This window comes from Macrobrachium nipponense, chromosome 42 (assembly GCF_015104395.2).
Source record: "Macrobrachium nipponense isolate FS-2020 chromosome 42, ASM1510439v2, whole genome shotgun sequence".
NCBI lineage: Eukaryota > Metazoa > Arthropoda > Malacostraca > Decapoda > Palaemonidae > Macrobrachium > Macrobrachium nipponense.
In genome coordinates, this window is record NC_061103.1 from 36027235 (window position 1) to 36046602 (window position 19368).

The 19368-nt window shown below is 39.4% G+C and overlaps 1 protein-coding gene across 6 annotated transcripts in view; it reads right to left on the reverse strand.

The window, feature by feature from the left end:
- Nucleotides 1-19368, reverse strand: part of LOC135213109 (transmembrane protein 94-like) — a 137509-nt gene that overhangs the window by 30100 nt on the left and 88041 nt on the right. For 4 of the 6 annotated variants that reach the window (XM_064246994.1, XM_064246995.1, XM_064246993.1 and 1 more), the window contains 5 exons: nucleotides 18825-19020; nucleotides 14621-14740; nucleotides 14031-14239; nucleotides 1314-1488; nucleotides 681-801 (listed from right to left, as the gene is read on the reverse strand). In XM_064246994.1, coding sequence (XP_064103064.1) covers nucleotides 681-801; nucleotides 1314-1488; nucleotides 14031-14239; nucleotides 14621-14740; nucleotides 18825-19020 — 821 coding nt within the window. The remainder of the gene's footprint in view (nucleotides 1-680; nucleotides 802-1313; nucleotides 1489-14030; nucleotides 14240-14620; nucleotides 14741-18824; nucleotides 19021-19368) is intronic. The other 2 variants (XM_064246998.1, XM_064246997.1) reach the window with 1 other exon arrangement.

Below are 19368 nucleotides of genomic sequence, written 5' to 3' on the forward strand. Positions count from 1 at the left end.
TGTCTTAGAAAATTTGTCATTTTACAAAGATTATCTACACATATGTAGGCACAAGCCAAGCCAAGCCAAAACTATAGAGCCTGGCCTAGACTACAGATGATACAATACAAGCTGTGTATATAGTGATGTACTATATCACATATTTTATATCAAGATACACTGTACTGAAAATGAACAGTGTGAGATTATGTGAAAGAGACACAGAGTGTTGAAAAATGATTGCACGAAATACACACATAGAATATTGAAAAACTAACTGTACAGATACAAAAACAGAAAACTAAGTTGCTTTCTATATGTGGGTTTTGTGTGTGTTCTATTCATTTATTACTGTACTTTACAGATTTTACATTGAGATATATTTCATTAACATTAAATGCCATGAGATTACATATATGAATCTAAGTACTACAAAATCACGACTTTTTAATAGACAGTACAAGTAAGTTTGCCTAACGTCCTGTTTTCAAGAGTATCTTTCAGATGTTCAGCAATAAATGCCTGTCTAGATCTTATTCACTTTTTCAAAAAGTTTATAGATTATTGGCTATGAAATTCACCTTCCAAGCTTTATAATGTTTGGATTACTGACACCAAATATATGAAGTACAAATTAATGAGATTACACTGTAATTGATAAAACTCATTCTACAATTCACAAAAGAAACATAAATCTATACCTGACGACAATAAGGGTGGGAGTGCAGCCATTGCTGCTAGCAGCTGCAAAAAGGTGATGGACATACAGCAACACGCCCAGAACTGAAAGCAGCTGACGACCTGCTGCATGTAATGACGAGACTGGAAAACGATTAGGTTCTTTTAAGGGTTCGTCCCTTGCAAGTGTGTAATATGGTTCTTCTATTTAACATAATGCAACTCTTCGATTCACACAGACTTTTGTACACATGAAAACTGTTTCCTTCTGCTCATATATTTTCACTTGAACACTAATTGACAAATAGACTTACATTAACACAAATAACAAGAAATTTACAAATGAAAAATTTAAATATCTTGAAAGTTATATTCTCATATGAACATAAAGTTCTCATCTCCAAAAGATAACCTCATCTTCTTTCCAGGATCCTAAGAATATTTTACTAATTGTCATTTAATTTTTCCTGACAAGACTAATTACTTTCTAAACAAGAGTACAGTAACACATTCTCAACCATAGATTATTCCTTTTGAAGATTTAATTATTTCCATAAGAGTGAAACAACTTCTCAAACATTATAATGTAGTTCTAAAATAACTTCTAAAGCCTTTTATAATCTTATTAGAAAAAATTAATACTAATATTTACATACTTCCATAATCAGATGGACAAGTGACACCTTGTCATCCGGATGGAATGAGAGCGAACAGGGAAGCGTATTTAGTGACCGAGCGACCTCAGTGGGCAATGGCCCTTTCGAAGGTGATTGGCGTGAATAAACTGGCTCTCGCATGCACACTTGTGGGTAGAGGGGGTCTACTGAGAGGCTGGAAATATAAATAAATGATTATTTCTGGACTGTAAGATTGCTCAGATTTTAAAACTAACATATAGAATAGTGCAAGTATTGAATGCATTTTGACATAAGATTTAGTGATTATAACAAGAATATTCATCTATAGTTAAAAGACAGTGTTCCTTCACAGTTGCGGGGGGATGCACACCAGAAACCCCCACGAATAGCTAGAATCAGCGAATAGTTGAAACCACTAGAAAAATGCTTAAAACTGCCTATTTTGTTAGTTGAAACCCAAGAAAAACCTACTAAAAATGTTTCACGGGAGCGACACGGCTGAGCCCAGAAATAGATTTTTCCTACGTCAAAATCCCTTATATATACCTGGTTTTTTAATAGTTTTATCACAAAAAGTGCATTTTATGATGAAATTGATAAAAAACAGGAATTTATGGATATTTCTCATAGAAAAATACTGTGAATAGGCAAATTTTCTGCAAATAATGGGGGAAAATGTTGCAGAGAGAAATCCGTGAATACCGAGTGCACGAATAAGCACTTGGTGTCATGGCATCTAGTAACCCAACACTCAAAATGACTAGATAGTGAGTATAGTTTCGTATCATTCAAGAACTCAAAATGATGTTATTATGATATAACAAAGTTTCATGTATACTTACCTGGCAGGTATATACAGGCGGTCCCCGGGTTACGACGGTTCCGGCTTACGACGTTCCGAGGTTACGACGCTTTTTCTTAAATATTCAATGGAAAAATCTGTCCTGGGTTACGACGCTTGTTCCGAGGTTACGACGCTGACGCTTCCGACGCTCCGAGTTAACGACGCTTTTAAAAAACGCATACTATGATAAAAATCCTTTATAGTTTAGCACAGTATATTAATAAAAATAAGTTTCGGTTAGATTACAACAAAATTTTAGATTATGATGATTTCGACAAAAATTTCATGTTGTATTTTTTTGTATTGACGCCTCTATGCGAACTAGTTTCCGAGCGAATGAATACTCTAGTTTACATATAACAGTCCAAAAGCAAATAATGAAAACATTGCTTGTTTTCCAGAATAATAACAAAACGAAGTTTGGTTAGATTACAACGCAAATTCCAAGATCCAAAGAGAGAGATTATCCAGTAATTTGATCAGAGAGAAGAGAGAGAGAGAGAGAGATCCGAGTAGATGAGAGAGAGAGAGAGAGGGTCTTCCGACGCTCCGAGTTAACGGACGCTTTTAAAACGCATACTATGATAAAAATTCCTTTATGTTTTAGCACAGTATATTAATAAAAATAAGTTTTTCTGGTTAGATTACACAAAAATTTTTTGAGATTATGTGATTTTCGGCATTTTTAGTGTATTTTTCTGTTTTTAGTGACGCCTCAATGCGGAACTAGTTTCCGAGCGAATGAATAACATACTAGTTTACATATAACAGTCCAAAAGCGCAAATAATGAAAAAATCATTGCTTGTTTCCAGTAATGAATAACAAAACGAAGTTTCTGTTAGATTACAACGCAAATTACCAAGTATCCAAAGAGAGAGATTATCCAGTAATTTGATCAGAGAGAGAGAGAGAGAGAGAGATGAGATGAGAGAGAGAGATGAGAGAGAGAGAGAGAGAGAGAGAGAGAGAGGCGTCTTCCGACGCTCCGAGTTAACAACGCTTTTAAAAAACGCATACTATGATAAAAACTCCTTTATAGTTTAGCACAGTATATTAATAAAAATAAGTTTCTGGTTAGATTACAACAAAAATTTTTGAGATTATGATGATTTTCGACACTTTTTTATGTTGTATTTTTCTATGTTTTTTAGTGCGCCTCATATGCGGAACTAGTTTCCGAGCGAATGATACATACTAGTTTACATATAACAGTCCAAAAGCGCAAATAATGAAAAAATCATTGCTTGTTTCCAGTAATAATAACAAAACGAAGTTTCTGGTTAGATTACAACGCAAATTCCAAGTATCCAAAGAGAGACATTATCCAGTAATTTGATCAGAGAGAGAGAGAGAGAGAGAGAGTAGAGCGAGAGAAGAGAGCGAGAGAGAGAGAGAGAGAGAGAGAGAGAGAGAGAGAGAGAGAGGCGCTTCCGACGCTCCGAGTTAAGGACAGAGATGTTAGTTTTCGTTAAACGGCCTCTGACTCATGCCAGTAAATGTTTTGTTTGATACTATTAACTATGAAGCCTATTTAAAGATATACGTTTACTTTTAATTAGTCTATATGATACGTAAATAGTAATCAACTGTTCTTGTAGCCCTCAATATTTGGCAAAATCGAAGTATCCAAAGAGAGACATTATCCAGTACGTAATTTGATCAGAGAGAGAGAGAGAGAGAGAGAGAGAGAGAGAGAGAGAGAGAGAGAGAGAGAGAGAGAGAGTAGAGAGAGAGAGACGCTTTGGCAACAATGGTCTCGGGGGTTTTTATAGCTTCCTTCTGCTTGATGATCGTGGATATTGTAGAAGGATTTCGACCATACTCGTTTGCCAAATCGACGATACGAACGCCACGTTCCATGCTTTGCTATAATTTCATGTTTTGCTTCCATCGAAATCATTTTCTTGGGTTTTTTTCTTATCACCATGCTTTGTCTTTAGCTTTGAGACCCATGGTTAATAATAATAGACAAAATAACACACGAAAATAGGCGCAAATACAACGAACTAAACAACGACGTGTTAACATGCAGGCACCAACAAACAAACAGACTGAACGCCATTTATCGGTCGCCTATACAACTAACACTCATCGCAAAATCGTATCTCAAATATTTCGTTGTATATCAAAGCTTTGTATTTTCGCAAATTTTCTGTTATATCTCAAAAACATTCGTATATTAGGGCATCGTATGTCAAGTTTCCAATGTAATTTGATCAGAGAGAGAGAGAGAGAGAGAGAGAGAGAGAGAGAGAGAGAGAGAGAGAGAGAGAGAGAGAGAGAGAGAGACGCTTTGGCAACAATGGTCTCGGGATTGACGTAACGTTTATTTTCTGAACAGATAGGACAGAGAAGTGTTCGTTTCATTAAACGGCCTCTGACTCATGGCAGGAAAATGTTTGTTGATACTAATATATTCCTATTTAAAGATACATTTACTTTAATTAGTCTATATGATACGTAAATAGTAATCAGCTGTTCTTGTAGCCCTCAAGATTTGCAAAATCACTCCAGGTTGTACATAAAACTTCAAAGATGTAGTGTCACCAAGAGGATTACGATAGTTTTTACCTTCAAGAACCAGCATTCTTTTATGAAAATAACTCCAGGTTGTACATAAAACTACAGGAAACGACATGTAGTGTAACCAAAGGATTACAAGTAAGGTTTTTATAACTTTTTATTAGTTTAAGACATATTTCCAAGCGTCGTTCCGGCTTACGACGATTTTCGGCTTACGACGCGTCTCAAGAACGGAACCCCCGTCGTAACCCGGGGACTGCCTGTATATAGCTATATTCTCTGTTCGCACTGGCAGAATTTTCAAAACTCGCGGCAACCGCTAGATCACTGGTAGTTCAGGTGATCGCCACCCCGCTCCCGTGGCGCTGGTGCTCGGAATCATTCCCATTTTCGTCAGATTTTTCTCTGAACCCTGTCTCCTGAGGGAGGTGGGTGGGAATTTAATTATATATACCTGCCAGGTAAGTATACATGAAACTTTGTTATATCATAATAACATCATTTTCATGTATGACACTTACCTGGCAGGTATATATATAGCTGATTGACACATTTGGAGGTGGGTCAAAGACAGCAACATTGTAAGTTTTAAAAATTTAAAATTTAAAATACTCTTAGATTCCTTACCTGCTAAGGTAGCTGACTTCAGCATTCCTGCCTCTTAGCCTGCTAAACCTTAGTAGCTTCCAACTAGGACGTGACCTATTAGTTGATGAAGCTAAATACAAGGGTCTGACAACTGGACGAGACCAATTTGTTGACAGGAAACCCTAGCCCTCTCTTACCACGGGCATTCATGCTAGATAAGTTAGACCACCTGAACCACACCACAAAACTAACCTAACACACTACACTTCACAGACTGAAGAGGAAATCACCCTCTCAGACAACCGTAAAAACAACACCACTTCATTAAAATACCTAGCATGTTAGTAAGTTATGGGGTGGAAAATCCTTTGCCCAATACTGCTCCTGAGGATACATATGGACCCAACTTTGAAAATTGAAAATTGTCAAACGTTGTTTTGACGTTTCTAAGGTAATGACTTGCAAACACTGAATTAGTCCTCCAAAACGTCGTTTCAATGATATCTTTGAGGGCCATATTCTTTTAAAAGCCAACGAAGTAGCTACTGCTCTCACTTCGTGCGCCTTAAACCTTAAGGATGCCGAAATTTTCTTCTGGCATAACATATGAGATTCTTTTAATTAGTTCCCTAAGGAAAAAGGCAATAGCATTTTTGGTCATTGCTCTGCTAGATCCTTCACAGAGCACCACAGTGATCTGAAGTTCCTCTAATCTTACTGGTTTTCTCCAAATAATAGCGCAATGCCCTTACTGAGACAAGAACTCTCTCTTGTTCCTGTCCTACTAGATCTGAAAGACCCATAATTTCAAACGACCTTGGCCATGGATGAGCTGGATTCTCGTTCTTGGCCAAGAACCCCTCCTGAAATGAGCAAACCGCTTTGTCATGTTTCCAACCAATATGTTTGCTAATTGCTTGCAGCTCACTCACCCTTTTAGCTGTGGCCAAGGCCACCAAAAAGATGGTCTTTTTTGAGATATCTCTCAACGAAGCTTGATCCATCGGTTCGAACTTACTAGTTCCTAAAAATTTCAGGACCACATCGAGATTCCAGGAAGGCGCTCTGTATTGGGGCTCCTCTTCCTTGGTTGCCAAAGGACATCATGAGGTCTCTCAGATCTAGAATTTTATTTGTCAAATATCTAGACCTCTATGTCTAGAAAAAAAAATACTGAAGCCAACATACTCCGATATCCTTTAATCGTCTGAGTTGACAATTTTATTTCCTTCTTTAAGTATAAAAGGAAGTCGGCAATTTGGGTCACAGAGGTACTGGATGAAGAAATTTTCAGACTCTTGCACCACTTGCGAGAGATTTCCCACTTCACCTGGTACACCTTAATAGTAGAGGCTCTTCTAGCTCCGGCCACCGCTCTGGCCGCCTCTCTAGAAAACCCCCTCGCTCTGACAAGTCTTTCGATAGTCTGAACGCAGTCAGACCCAGAGCGAGGGTGTTCTTGTGGTACCTGTTGAAGTGAGGCTGTTTGAGTAGATCTACTCTTGCTGGAAGTGTCCTTGGTACATCTATTGTCCATTCCAGTACCTCTGTGAACCAATCTCGGCCGGCCAGTATGGAGCTATGAGAGTCATTCTTGTCCCCTGACTCTCCCTGAATTTCTTCAAAACCTTCCCTAATATCTTGAACGGGGGAAAGGCGTAGACGTCTAGCCCCGTCCAATCTAGAAGAAAAGCGTCTACTGCGACTGCTTGACGGTCTGGGACTGGAGAGCAATAAGTCGTCAATCTCTTGTCATTGCTGTCAGCAACAAGTCCACCACTGGGCGACCCCATAATTTCCACAGATCTGGCTAACTTCTAAATGAAGAGTCCATTCTGTTGATAGAAGTTGACCTTCCCTGCTCAACAGGTCCGCTCTCACATTCTTCTCCCCACCCTTGAATGAATCTGGTGAGAAGGGTTACGTTTTCCTTCTCTGCCCAAAGAAGGATCTCCTCCGCCAACTTGCAAAGAGAGATTGAATGTCCCGTCCTCCTTGTTTACGGATGTACGCCAGAGCTGTGGTATTGTCCGTGTTGACTTGTACCACCTTGTTGCGAATCACCGCGTTGAACTCTTTCAAAGCCAAGAAAATCGCCATCAGTTCCTTCCTGTTTATATGCCAAGCTGCTTCCTACTTGCTCAACGACCTGAAACTTCCTTCTGTCCGAAGAGTCGCGTCCCCAGCCTGCGTCCGAAACGCGTCTGAGAACAATACATGGTCTGGTTCTTTTGCTGGAGAGACGCTCCCTTCGCTAACTTCCCCGGAGTTAGCCACCACCGCAATTCCTCTTTGATCTTGCGAGGAATTCGAAACAGGAAGGAATCTGGTTGCGATTTTCTAGACCAGACTTGGTTCAAAAATATTTGTAGGGGTCTCATGTGAAGCCTTCCTAGAGAACGAACCGTTCCAGGGGAGGTCGAGTGGTCCCCAGTAAGCTCATCCACTCTCGTGCTGAACATTGTTCTTTCTCTAGAAAGGCTTGCACTTTCCGGATGCACTGCTCTTGTCTGTTGGGAGACGGAAAAGCCCGAAAAGTCACTGAGGAGATCAGAATCCCCAAATAAACTAGCTCCTGAACTGGTGTCATATTCGACTTTTCTAAGTTCACCATCAACCCTAACTCTTTCGTTAATGTTTAACGTCATTTCTAAGTCCTCCAGACATTGCTTTCTTGATGGGCTCTTATGAGCCAATCGTCCAGGTATAGAGACACTCTTATTCCTAGAATGTGTAGCCACTTCGCCACGCTCGCCATCACTCTTGTAAAAACTTGTGGGGCTGTGCACAGTCCAAAGCAGAGGGCTTTGAACTGAAAGACCCTGTTCTGGATCACAAATCTCAGGTACTTCCTGGATCCTGCATGAATTGGGATATGAAAATATGCGTCTTGAAGGTCCAGGGTGACCATCCAGTCCCCTGGACGTACCGCTGCCAGTACTGAATCGGTCGTCTCCATCGTAAATTTTGTTTTCTCCACAAATAAATTGAGTTGACTTACGTCCAGTACTGGTCTCCATCCCCCCGAGGATTTCGCTACTAAAAACAGCCGGTTGTAAAATCCCGGAGATAAGTGATCCAGAACAGGTTCTATTGCTCCTTTCTTGAGCATAGAAAGAACTTGTTCTTGTAGTGCTTCTTGTTTCCCTGGATCGCTGTAGTGAGCTCCAAGCTCTCTTGGCGATGTCGCAAGAGGTGGTCTCTTCAGAAAAGGGATCTTGTAACCTTCTTTGGCTACCTTGACGACCCAGGATCTGCTCCCTTTTCTTTGCAAATTCTCCCAAAACTTCTGGAGTCTGGCACCTACTGATGTCTGAAGGACTTGTTGTTCATTGTTTAGTACTGGGTTTCGAACCCCTCTTGGACGGAGCTCTTCTTGCTCTGAAGGCAGGACGAGAAAAGGACTTACCTCGAAAGGGCTGACTAGTTTTGCCTTGATTCCTTAGGGGTCTTCTTAAACCACCTTGTTGGGTAAAAATTTCCTTACCGAGGAAGTTAACAGATCCTGCGTCGCCTTCTGAGTTAGGGAAAGCGAAATATCCTTGATAATATCCGCAGGAAACAATTGATCCGAAAGTGGGGAATAAACCAATTCGGATTTCTGGGCGTTAGAGACGCCCTTAGCAGCAAAAGAGCATAGGAGTGACCTTTTCTTTAAAACTCCTGCGGTGAAAAGAGATGCTAATTCATTCGCGCCATCCTTAAGGCTTTGTCCATGCAGGACATAATACTGCTTGGGAGTTGAGAAGCCGTCGATTCATTATCTTCCACTGTTCGTCCCAGAGCCCCCAAGGACCAATCCAGAAAATTAAAAACCTCGAAGGTCCGGAAAATCCCTTTCAAGAGATGATCTAATTCTGATGGAGACCACCACACTTTGGCCGAATTCAAGGCATGTCTGCGGGGTACTGTCAACAATGTTGGAAAAAATCCCCCTGGGAGGAGGCAGGAACTCCCAGGCCGAGTTTTCCCTCCCCCCGTCGCATACCAAATTCCGGACTTCGATGCCAATTTGGCAGGAGGGAAAGAGAACACAGTCTTGCCCGCTTCCCTCTTTTTCCTTCAACCACGTATCAATTCTTTGAAGAGCCTTCTTAGCCGTAATCGAAACTTCATCTTCAAAAACGAGGACTTCTTCGGAGTTTTATTCTTAGAGAATTGAGAAAGGGGTGATGTCGGAGCTGCAGGCTGAAAATCCCTTCAAAAAGTGAAAGAAGGCAATTCGTCAATTTCTTATAGTCTGAAGAAGGTGCTTCACCTTCTTTTTCTTCCTCAGATTCTAAGTCTTCTATTTCCTCTTCTGCCAAAGACACGTCCTGTAAACCCAGGTCTTGCTGCAGAAAATCTTCTCCAACCTCGCGGGAAGAAACCGGCTCCTGCCGCCTGCGTCCTGCGTCCTTCTGAGCTCCGAGGTTGCGTCCTGCATCCTGTTCCGGAAGCTTGCGTCCTGCTCCGGAAACTTGCGTCCTGCTTCCTGTTCTCGTAACTTGCGTCCTGCGTCCTGCTCCCGTAACTTGCGTACTACCCAAGACTCCGAAGCATGACGAGAAGGAGGCAAACCATCATGCGTCCTCTTAGACGACTTGACTGGGAGAGATGCGTCCTTACGCCTCGTAGGAGGATGTTCCGATGTTCCCCCACGATTTAACCAAATCGGCAACCTTCCTTGCATCTCTTCAAGGAAGTTCCTAGTCTCTGCTTCCTGGCGGGAAGTCTGAGCAAGCGGAGAAACGAGGACGAGACGGATCTTCAAAACGAGAAACTCGATCTTGAGTTCTACGATAAGGAGAAGATATCGGAGAGACTGCTCCGTATTCAGAAGGAGGGCTCCTATCCAGAGAACCGTCGTACACATGAGGTCTTGCGTCTTGTCTTGACTTAAAGGATCTCCTCCTTTTAATAACTCGGAACCCCACCTCTTCCTCATCACTAGAAGAGAAAATCTCGGGACTACTCCACCGTTCTTGAGGGTAACGCTCATCTTGAGAAGACGTAGGTGGTCCTATGCTCCTCTTCAGAGGACGCGAAACTTCCGCATAACGTCCATACCTGCCTGAACGCAGCACTATCTGTAGAGGAAAACACTTCCAGTGTCGCCTTTCCTATGGCGCACTGCTGCAGCCTGGGACGCAACAGGACTGCCTGAAGGGACAACTGATCGTATGGGAACCCCTCTCGCCTCCCTTCGACTGTCGACATGCTTCTCTTCCCTGGGTCTGGGAGCTTGGCAGAGGCCTAGGTCTAGGAGCACGAGTGAGACGATCAGCCGCCCCCACTCCACTACACTGACACTTTCAATCGTACCCACTTTGTCTGTAAGACGCTGAATCTGATCGCCCATTCTGACGCAAGGCGGCAAACACTTTCACAATATTAGTATCCTCAGAAACAGCAGCGGGCGCAGGAGAGACCTGAGGAGAAGGATTAACAACTTCTACTTGGGAAGAAGGGGGGAGAAATAACAGAAGTATTCAAGGCCTTACTAGAAGAACCTGACCTCTCACTCCGAGACACCGATCTTCTTACTCTATCCTTTTCAAGTCTCTCAACATATTTGGTGAAAGTCTTCCACTCCTTCTCATTTAAACTTTCACACTCATTACATCTATTATCCCAAGTACAGGTAGTGCTCGAGTTACGATAATTCGTTTTACGATAATCCGATGTTACGATGGGGTTAGCAATTAATACTAAAAAAAAAAAAAAAAAAAAAAAAAAAAAAAAAAAAAAAAAAAAAAAAAAAAAAAAAGAAAAAAAAAAAAAAAAAAAAAAAAAAAAAAAAAAAAAAAATTCGAAAATGCGTATTTTTAAATTTCGCGCACAAGCGAGCGCTGGCAGCAGCGTACTACGCTGTACGATATGTTGGCCCGAGAGCGAGAGGCTGGCGTCAGGTAAACAGCTGGCAATGAGTTCGACCCTACTTGCGCTCGTTTTGAACCAAGAAACATTAGGTCGGTGTTCGTTTGTGATTTGAGTGTTTTTAAGTACCGAAAATTAAAACAAAAAAACTATGTCTGCCAAACAACCAAATAGGTGTCCTGCTGGTAGTGCAAAAAAGAAGAGGCAATCCATCACTTTGGAGCAGAAACTGAAAATAATAAAACCAGCGTGAAGCGGGAAAGGCAGTCATGGTTATCGCACGTGACGAACGTTTATCGCAATCGACGGTATCCACCATCCTCAAGGACAAGAAACGCGTAATGGATGCTGTAAAGGCATCTGCTTCAGTTCATTCAACGGTTATATCAAAGAAGAGGATAGGGCCTTTGGAAGAAATGGAGCAGTTACTGGTCACGTGGATGGAGGATCAAATACAAAATCGTATCCGCTCACGCCTCTTAAACCATTCAGACAAAGGCGCGCATGCTTTTTGAAGAGCTGAAGAAGAATTATGATGATAACCACAACAAAGTTTTGCAGCAAGTGCTGGATGGTTTCGTCGTTTCAACAAGAACCGCCATAATTTTCACAGTGTGAAAAATTAGCGGTGAAAAGCAGCAAGCGCTGATGCCGACGGGCCGCTTAAATTTATAATGGATGTTTTAAACGAGATCGTCGTTAATGAAGGCTACTTGCCAGAGCAAATCTTTAATGTTGACGAAACCGGACTTTATTGGAAACGTATGCCACAGCGGTCCTACATCCACAAAGAAGCAACGGTGATGCCCGGGTTTAAGGCATACAAGGATCGATTGACTCTTCTGCTTGGGGAAATGTGGCTGGGTATAACTTAAGCCCTTTATGATTTATCACTCAGAAAATCCAAGGGCTTTAAAAAACATCGACAAGCAGACACTTCCTGTGCATTACCGTCATAATAAAAAGCTTGGATGACTGCAATATTGTTCGAGGACTGGTTCGTTCATTGCTTCATTCCGGAAGTGAAAGATTATTGTAGAAAAAATACATCCCCTTCAAAACATTCTTCTGATTCTCGACAATAGCTCCTGGCCACCTCAGCACATCGGAGATATTAACGAGAATGTAAAAGTTGTGTTTCTGCACCACCAAACACAACTTCTCTCATACAACCCATGGATCAGGGTGCTGTGGCTACGTTCAAGGCGTATTATCTTCGGAACACGTTTGCACAGGCTGTTCAGGCTACGGATAACGAGGAGAAAGATCTCAGAACTTTCTGGAAAGAATTTAGTGTTCTTAACTCCATTATGAACATTGGAAGGGCGTGGAAGGAGGTAAAGAGAGAGTGTATGAATGGGTCTGGAAAAATCTGCTGAAAGTGTATGTGAACTCGTTTAAAGGTTTCGATCAGAATGAAGAAGAAGTGGAAATCAATAAAAAGATCTTGATACTTGGGAAAAGTTTAGATTTAGAAATTGACGAGGAAGATATCCAAGAACTTATAGATGTGCAAGATGTAGAGCTAACGGCAGAGGATTTAATTGCACTTGCAGAAGAGAGAAAAAAAAAAGCAGAAGAGGAAGAAGAAATAAAAGAGCCGGAGCGAACGTTTACGACTAAAAAACTGGCAGAGGCGTTTGCTTTATTTGATCAAGGACTGAAACTTTTAAGTGAAATGGATGGGGACGAGGAACGGTTTGCCAAAGTTCAGAGGGCTCATCAAGACAGTGTTGCATGTTACCGATTAATTTATGAAGAACGAAAAAAACGCACTGTGCAACCTACAATGGATTTTTTCTTCAAGAGAACGACTCCAGTGCATTCCGCTTCCCCCAGCCCTACCCCCTCACTTGAGACTCGATCCTGTACGTCTCGGAACAGTTGTTTCCTCGAGACACCTGAACTTACAGAAGAAGAAATTTTATCTGAGGAAGAGCGAATTGACGATCCTGCTGCTTTATCATCATCCTCCTCTTCCGATCTTTAGTTATAGTAGCCATGAACAGCCTGACACCGATCACGTATGCCGACAACGGACCGAATCTTGGTGAGTACCCTTTACGCTACAGTCTGATCCTTGTTCTTATTATTAAGTTTCTTTTTATACTTAATTATCATAAGTCAATCTGCATTGAAACACCCGAACTAGCTGATATTAATAATTACTATACCTTATATGTATAGGTATACTGTGTAGTGTAGGCTAATCTTCCATATATGTGTATATAGCCTAGCCTATATGGTACTGATTAACTTAGTGTAGGCTAGGCTATATCCGAGATACGATTTTCTCAACTTACGATGGGTTTTTCGGAACCTAACCCCATCGTAAGTAGGAGAATACCTGTACACAAAACCTCTCTACACTTCTTACATACTGTGTGAGGGTCTACCGAAGCTTTTGGCAGTCTCACCTTGCACCCTTCTTTCATACACACTCGAAATACTATACCAGAATCAGACATTATAATAACTTCCAATCGCGATTGCCAATCCAACTTTCCAATACGATACCCAATAAACCATCCAAGTACAGCGAAAGTCAGCTAACGAGTTTCGAATTCTAGCAGGGAACCAACAACGATGTTGCCGGTTCAGTGGCAGAAAAAAAATCTGACGAAAATGGGAATGATTCAGAGCACCAGCGCCACGGGAGCGGGGTGGCGATCACCTGAACTACCAGTGATCTAGCGGTTGCCGCGAGTTTTGAAAATTCTGCCAGTGTGAACAGAGAATATAGCTATATATATACCTGCCAGGTAAGTGTCATACATGAAAACTCATAATGATTACGTACATAGTGAATAAAGTTAGTGTTGTATCATCTAGGAACCTAAAACCCAAAATGATTAGACAGTGAATATACTAGTGCCACATAGCATCCAGTGTACGTAATGAGAGGGAAAACCATATTTACCTCGCATCAGCCTGCATGAACAACATCATGTTATCTGCATTAGCAGAGGAACCCATGACGATGGTGACCTCAGTATATTCCTGCATAATTGAGAGCATAGCGCGCGTAGCAGGGGGGTTGCAGTCGGTGAAGAGAGACACAAGAAGAGGAACATTGTCCACGTTTTCCAAGTGTGGCTTGATGTTTTCGATGCCCTTTGGAAGCTGGGCCTGTAAATTCACGACAAGCAATTAAAAAATTGGATTATTCAACAGTGAACTGATCTTGAAAAAAAAATGTATGAGGAACTTTCTTCTTCTTCTTAATATTTCATGCTTTCTAATGCTATTTCTCAATCCTCTGGACATGGAATAGTAGACCAGCAACAACAATGAAATAAAATCCTTGTGTGTGCTTAATCTGCCATGAATTAATTAAATGAATATAAATTTAATGAAATAAAAAATAAAAACATTTCTGTGTACTGTTATTTATAAAAAGTTTGAACTAAAAGTTAAAAAAGTTCTTTAGTATAATTGTATGTATGATTGTAACACGAAAAAGTGAGGAATTACAACTGTGAATGGAAAAGAACATCTATTGGTGATTACTTCATACTCCTTGTCATTTGGCATTGTTGGCGAGTAGCCATCCTGCTGCAGCTCGGATAGGCTGATGGCACCATCAAAGGAGTCATTGCAGTCACTTATGAATCTTTTAAAAATACCAATCTGGAACCAATTTATCAATTAATGTGCTTGTTCACATGTTAGAGAGAGAGAAAGAGTTTGTTTCGTTAAGCCTAAGTGTAACAGATTAAAAAAAAAAGTAATTAATATGTAATCTAAGCCGAATTATCAAAATTGTATATCTGGGTTACATTTAAACCAAGGAAGTCGAGTGCTATGGAAGAACATGACATTTAATTTCCTGCTTGAAAAGAATGATTCTGACACCACGAACAAATTACTACAGTTTAACTCACCAAAATGCTGTTTACAAGTCCTGTACAGTGCGTCCTCTACTTACAGCACCCCCTACTTATGAGGATCGAACTTACGGTAGTACTTTTTTGGTGCTGTTAACAGCGCCGTAACTTGATGTTGCATCAAGTTAACAACAATTACAGTACTGTAACTTGATGCACCATCAAGTTATGGCGCCGTGAGTGCTGTTAAAATGCCGATAACGGCAAGAAACTGACTTACAGCATAAATCAACTTACAGCACAACGCTGGAATGGATCCCTTGCCGTAAGTAGAGGACGCACTGTATAATCTTTTAGAGAATGAAATACGGTACAGTCACTGCCCTATTTACGAACATTTATATACGAACAGAAAGGGTCACAAGTTAAAATTATGATTCAGAGCGCTTCCCTTTGTCACCCATAAGTAAAAAATTTGCTCTGCCAGGCGCTCAGAGCAAATTTATTCTGCCTAATAAGAATTTTTGCTGCACGAGAAAGAAGAACCAATTCCTTTAACCCTTTAACTGTTCTCTGTTACATCTCTACAACTGAAGATCACCTAACACTGAATATTCTATACAGACTTTCTGCTTGAAAAAGCAACATTACAGTTTCTAAAACAAAATAAATAACATACAATAATTTTTCCTGACCTTTACATAATAACGAACAAAATTATTCAAATTCTCCCTAGTCCTGGTATGTGAATAATTACTTCAACAGCTCAAAATATATTTAGAAATTTCTCAGAACGTCCTAGATCAACTGTTAATAAGACCAAAAACTTTATTCTGCAGCACTGCATCAAGCTACACTACTACATATACATATGTTAATATAAGAATTTTTGAAAAACTGCAGAAACGTGACTGATTGCAATTATCATACTGTGATACAGTACATGTTTACACAGCAAAATGTATCTGGTCAATTTTACTTTCAGTCATGATTAACTTCCTATCTCCCCATTCTTTTGCTATAAATTCATTACTCTGGACTAAGTTCATGACTGTAGTCAAGCTGCAAAGTTTTTTTTCTACTTTTGCCTCCATGGCGCAGAGCCTCAAGTTACCATTTTCTGAGTTTACTAACAGCATTTTGTGTTTTGTTAGTCTTTACTTTAGTCATCTGTTACTGAACTTGTTCTTTTTGTTAGTCTTTACTTTAGTCATCTGTTACTGAACTTGTTCTTTTTGTTAGTCTTTACTTTAGTCATCTGTTACTGAACTTGTTCTCTTTGTTAGTCTTTACTTAGTCATCTGTTACTGAACTTGTTCTCTATCTAAAACTATATATGAATAGTAAACATTATGTTCATACCTAAAAACTGGTCATACACTACGGCCTACCTCAGTGTTATGATGCCATGCTCTCTCCATACCATTAAACTTCCCTTGGCATACAACTTCAATTTTCTGACACTTTGAAATACCCAGCAACTAACAACTTGCTTTATAACTTCTACAGAGGCACTAAAACTAAAGGTTTTTAAGTGATTTGTGAAGTAAAAAGTTTGTGTATGCAGAAGTACATTCCTGAAGAAAAGTCCTTCCAAATGAATGAAAGAGTGAAGGTGTGTATTGTCGTTAGTCATGATAAAACTGCATGATGTTTCAAGAGTCAAAGATATTGTGAGATACAGAGATAACAAAAATGGTGTCGACAGATTCAATTAGAGGTCCTTTGAGTGTTAACACAACTGTATATCGAGTCTCTTAGTTTATGAACAATTTACGATTTAAAGAACGTGAAAAAAAAGAACAGTACACAGAATGTTAACAAAGAAGTATTAGTTCTTTCAGACAATTAATCACACAGATGAAACACTAACATTTCACACTTAAAGAGTGGGATCTATAGGATATCAAATGCAGTGTTCATTGAAACCAATGATATAGTTACTTACTATAAATAGGCAAAAAAAATTTCACTCATAACACACAAGACAACAATAATAATGCTACCATACAATTTAATGTCAAAGTAGTGGATTACAGTAATTTTTTTTTTTTTTTTTACATTCCTAAACCAGTTAGGGAGTTAGTGTCTACAATGGACAAAATGGAGACCATGGAAAAGAGGGTTCCTACTCAAGATGTTCTGGGAACGATTTCAATGATGGCATCTAGTAACATAAAAATATCCAGTCATAAAGAATCTTGATAAATGTTCCTCATAAACCTTAAGGTATACTGTACATTTAGAAATACTGTTTCCTAAACATTTAGTTCTGGTATGTGAACAAGAGTCCTTTGTGGTTCTATAGTACGAACATCTACTGCGGTTGATGTCGACATTATAGTTCTGTTTTTGTTTCCTATTTTCCTGGTCTAAATTTTAATTTTAATTTTATTGGTGTGATTATCTTGATGAAACTCAATGGATTTTTATTTTGGACCACTTGGATATAATAATCTTTGGTCATTTTCAAGTGCAAGTTCTACTTTCAATCTGTGATATTATTCACAGCATTCTCTTACATTTTGATATGCACTTCAAAGCAGAAGTTAATTGGTACTTTATAGGATCACTATACAGTATTAAAAGTAAATTGTGGAGCAGAAATCCTTGTCTGTGGTAAAAAAATAAATTTAACATAAAACTGATGTAACATCAAATGATATACTACTATTAAATCTGGTAGACTATTTTAGTGCATACAAAATACATTCATGACCATTTAAACTTCCACATTTCAAGCAAAGATGCAATGCATTACTACTCTAAGACAATTCACCTTGTCTTTTACTCATTTATTAATATTTTTTTTATCTATTTATCAATTAATTATTAATGTATCTTTGTTTTTTTTCTAATAAATGATCTCATCTTTCTATATTTCCTATTATTTTCTGTTGTCTTTCAAATGAACACCAAATCCTTTGGAAGCTTGAGTTTAAAGTCAATGTCCCCTGTGGGCTTTTCCATATGAATGGGGGTTTATCTTCTGAATAATAATACTGGTGAATAGCTATCAAGCAATTGAGAATGTACAATCTTAAAGAGATGCCAATGTTCAGTCTTAAAGAGATGCCAATGTTCAGAGAGAATACAAAACCAATGCAGTTCTCCAAGTCAGGTCAGGATTCTTGAAACCTTCCCAGAATAAACAAGAGATGAAGAAGGAGAAATTAGTAACTGTGTCTAGAGGAACAAGTATACAGTGCAGTACAGTGCCGGTAAAACCTACATCTTATGTAAGCATTACAACAAACTTGCAGTTTGAAAGAGAGTACCTTATTACTTCAAAAATAAAGAAAAAGCACACATTACACAACTTTCTCTGGAAAGAGTGTGTGTATACAGTACCTTCTAAAAACTAGGGACTAGGTTTAGTAAATTGACCTGAAAGATGGCCCCCTACCAAGAGCAACAACAATAAGCATCATTAATATGTACAAACGAAAAATTTTAGCTCGTTCTCTTCTTTGCAATTTTGTTGTTAAGCAGTACGGTTAAATCTCTCACATCACATTTGCGTTGTGGTCTATAAATGGCTCGGAAGACTATGATAAAGTACATTTAGCACAATGAAGTATAAGTATCTATAGAAGAATGCCCATATGAATTCAAAAGAGAGAGGGGGCAAGTGTCGTATTAACTGTGGTCTTGCAATCATATAAAGAAAAATCATAATCAATATAGACAAGTTTTTGAAACTCTAATTAAACAGAAACAATCATAAATACAGTGTTCGACAAACAGATTAAAATGCAAAGCATTTAGCACTACAGAATATGAAACAAAAAATATCCCACGTAATAACTACTGTAGTTTGATGAATTTACTGACAATCAACAACAGAAAAATGGTAGAAATAACAGCGTCCGCCACCTGTTACCCACCCGATTGGACATATCAAAGTTGAAAGAAGTAGAGTGCTCTGTGCTGTCTGTTACTCGAGACGGTGATCGCGACCTAGAATGTGCCGACGACTGCGAATGCTGGTCGCTGTGCACATGGCACATGTGGTCCTCATCAGCGAGAATCATGCACTCCTCGCTTGTTCCAACTTGGCAGTTGCAATCGTATCTTTCTAGTCTGTAAACAAGAAACAAACGGGTAATATAATAAATATATGCTGATGAAAAACATACAAAAATTATACTAATTCTAATGAAGCTTCCAAATCATTATCGTAACTCCCCATATACTACAGCACCAAGTGTGGAACGATATTATCACGCAGGTACAAATATATCATCTGCAATTAGAAGCAATATGATTCTCTGTGAAAATCCTTTAGGCTACATACATAATGATTTCTAAAATGGAATGGTGAGAGACTGCAAATTGATGTAAATATGACAAAGATAATGGTTAATGAAATGGAAGCACAGGAAAGTGTACAGTCTGGAAAACAGTCATGTGAATGCTGATGTGTCATGA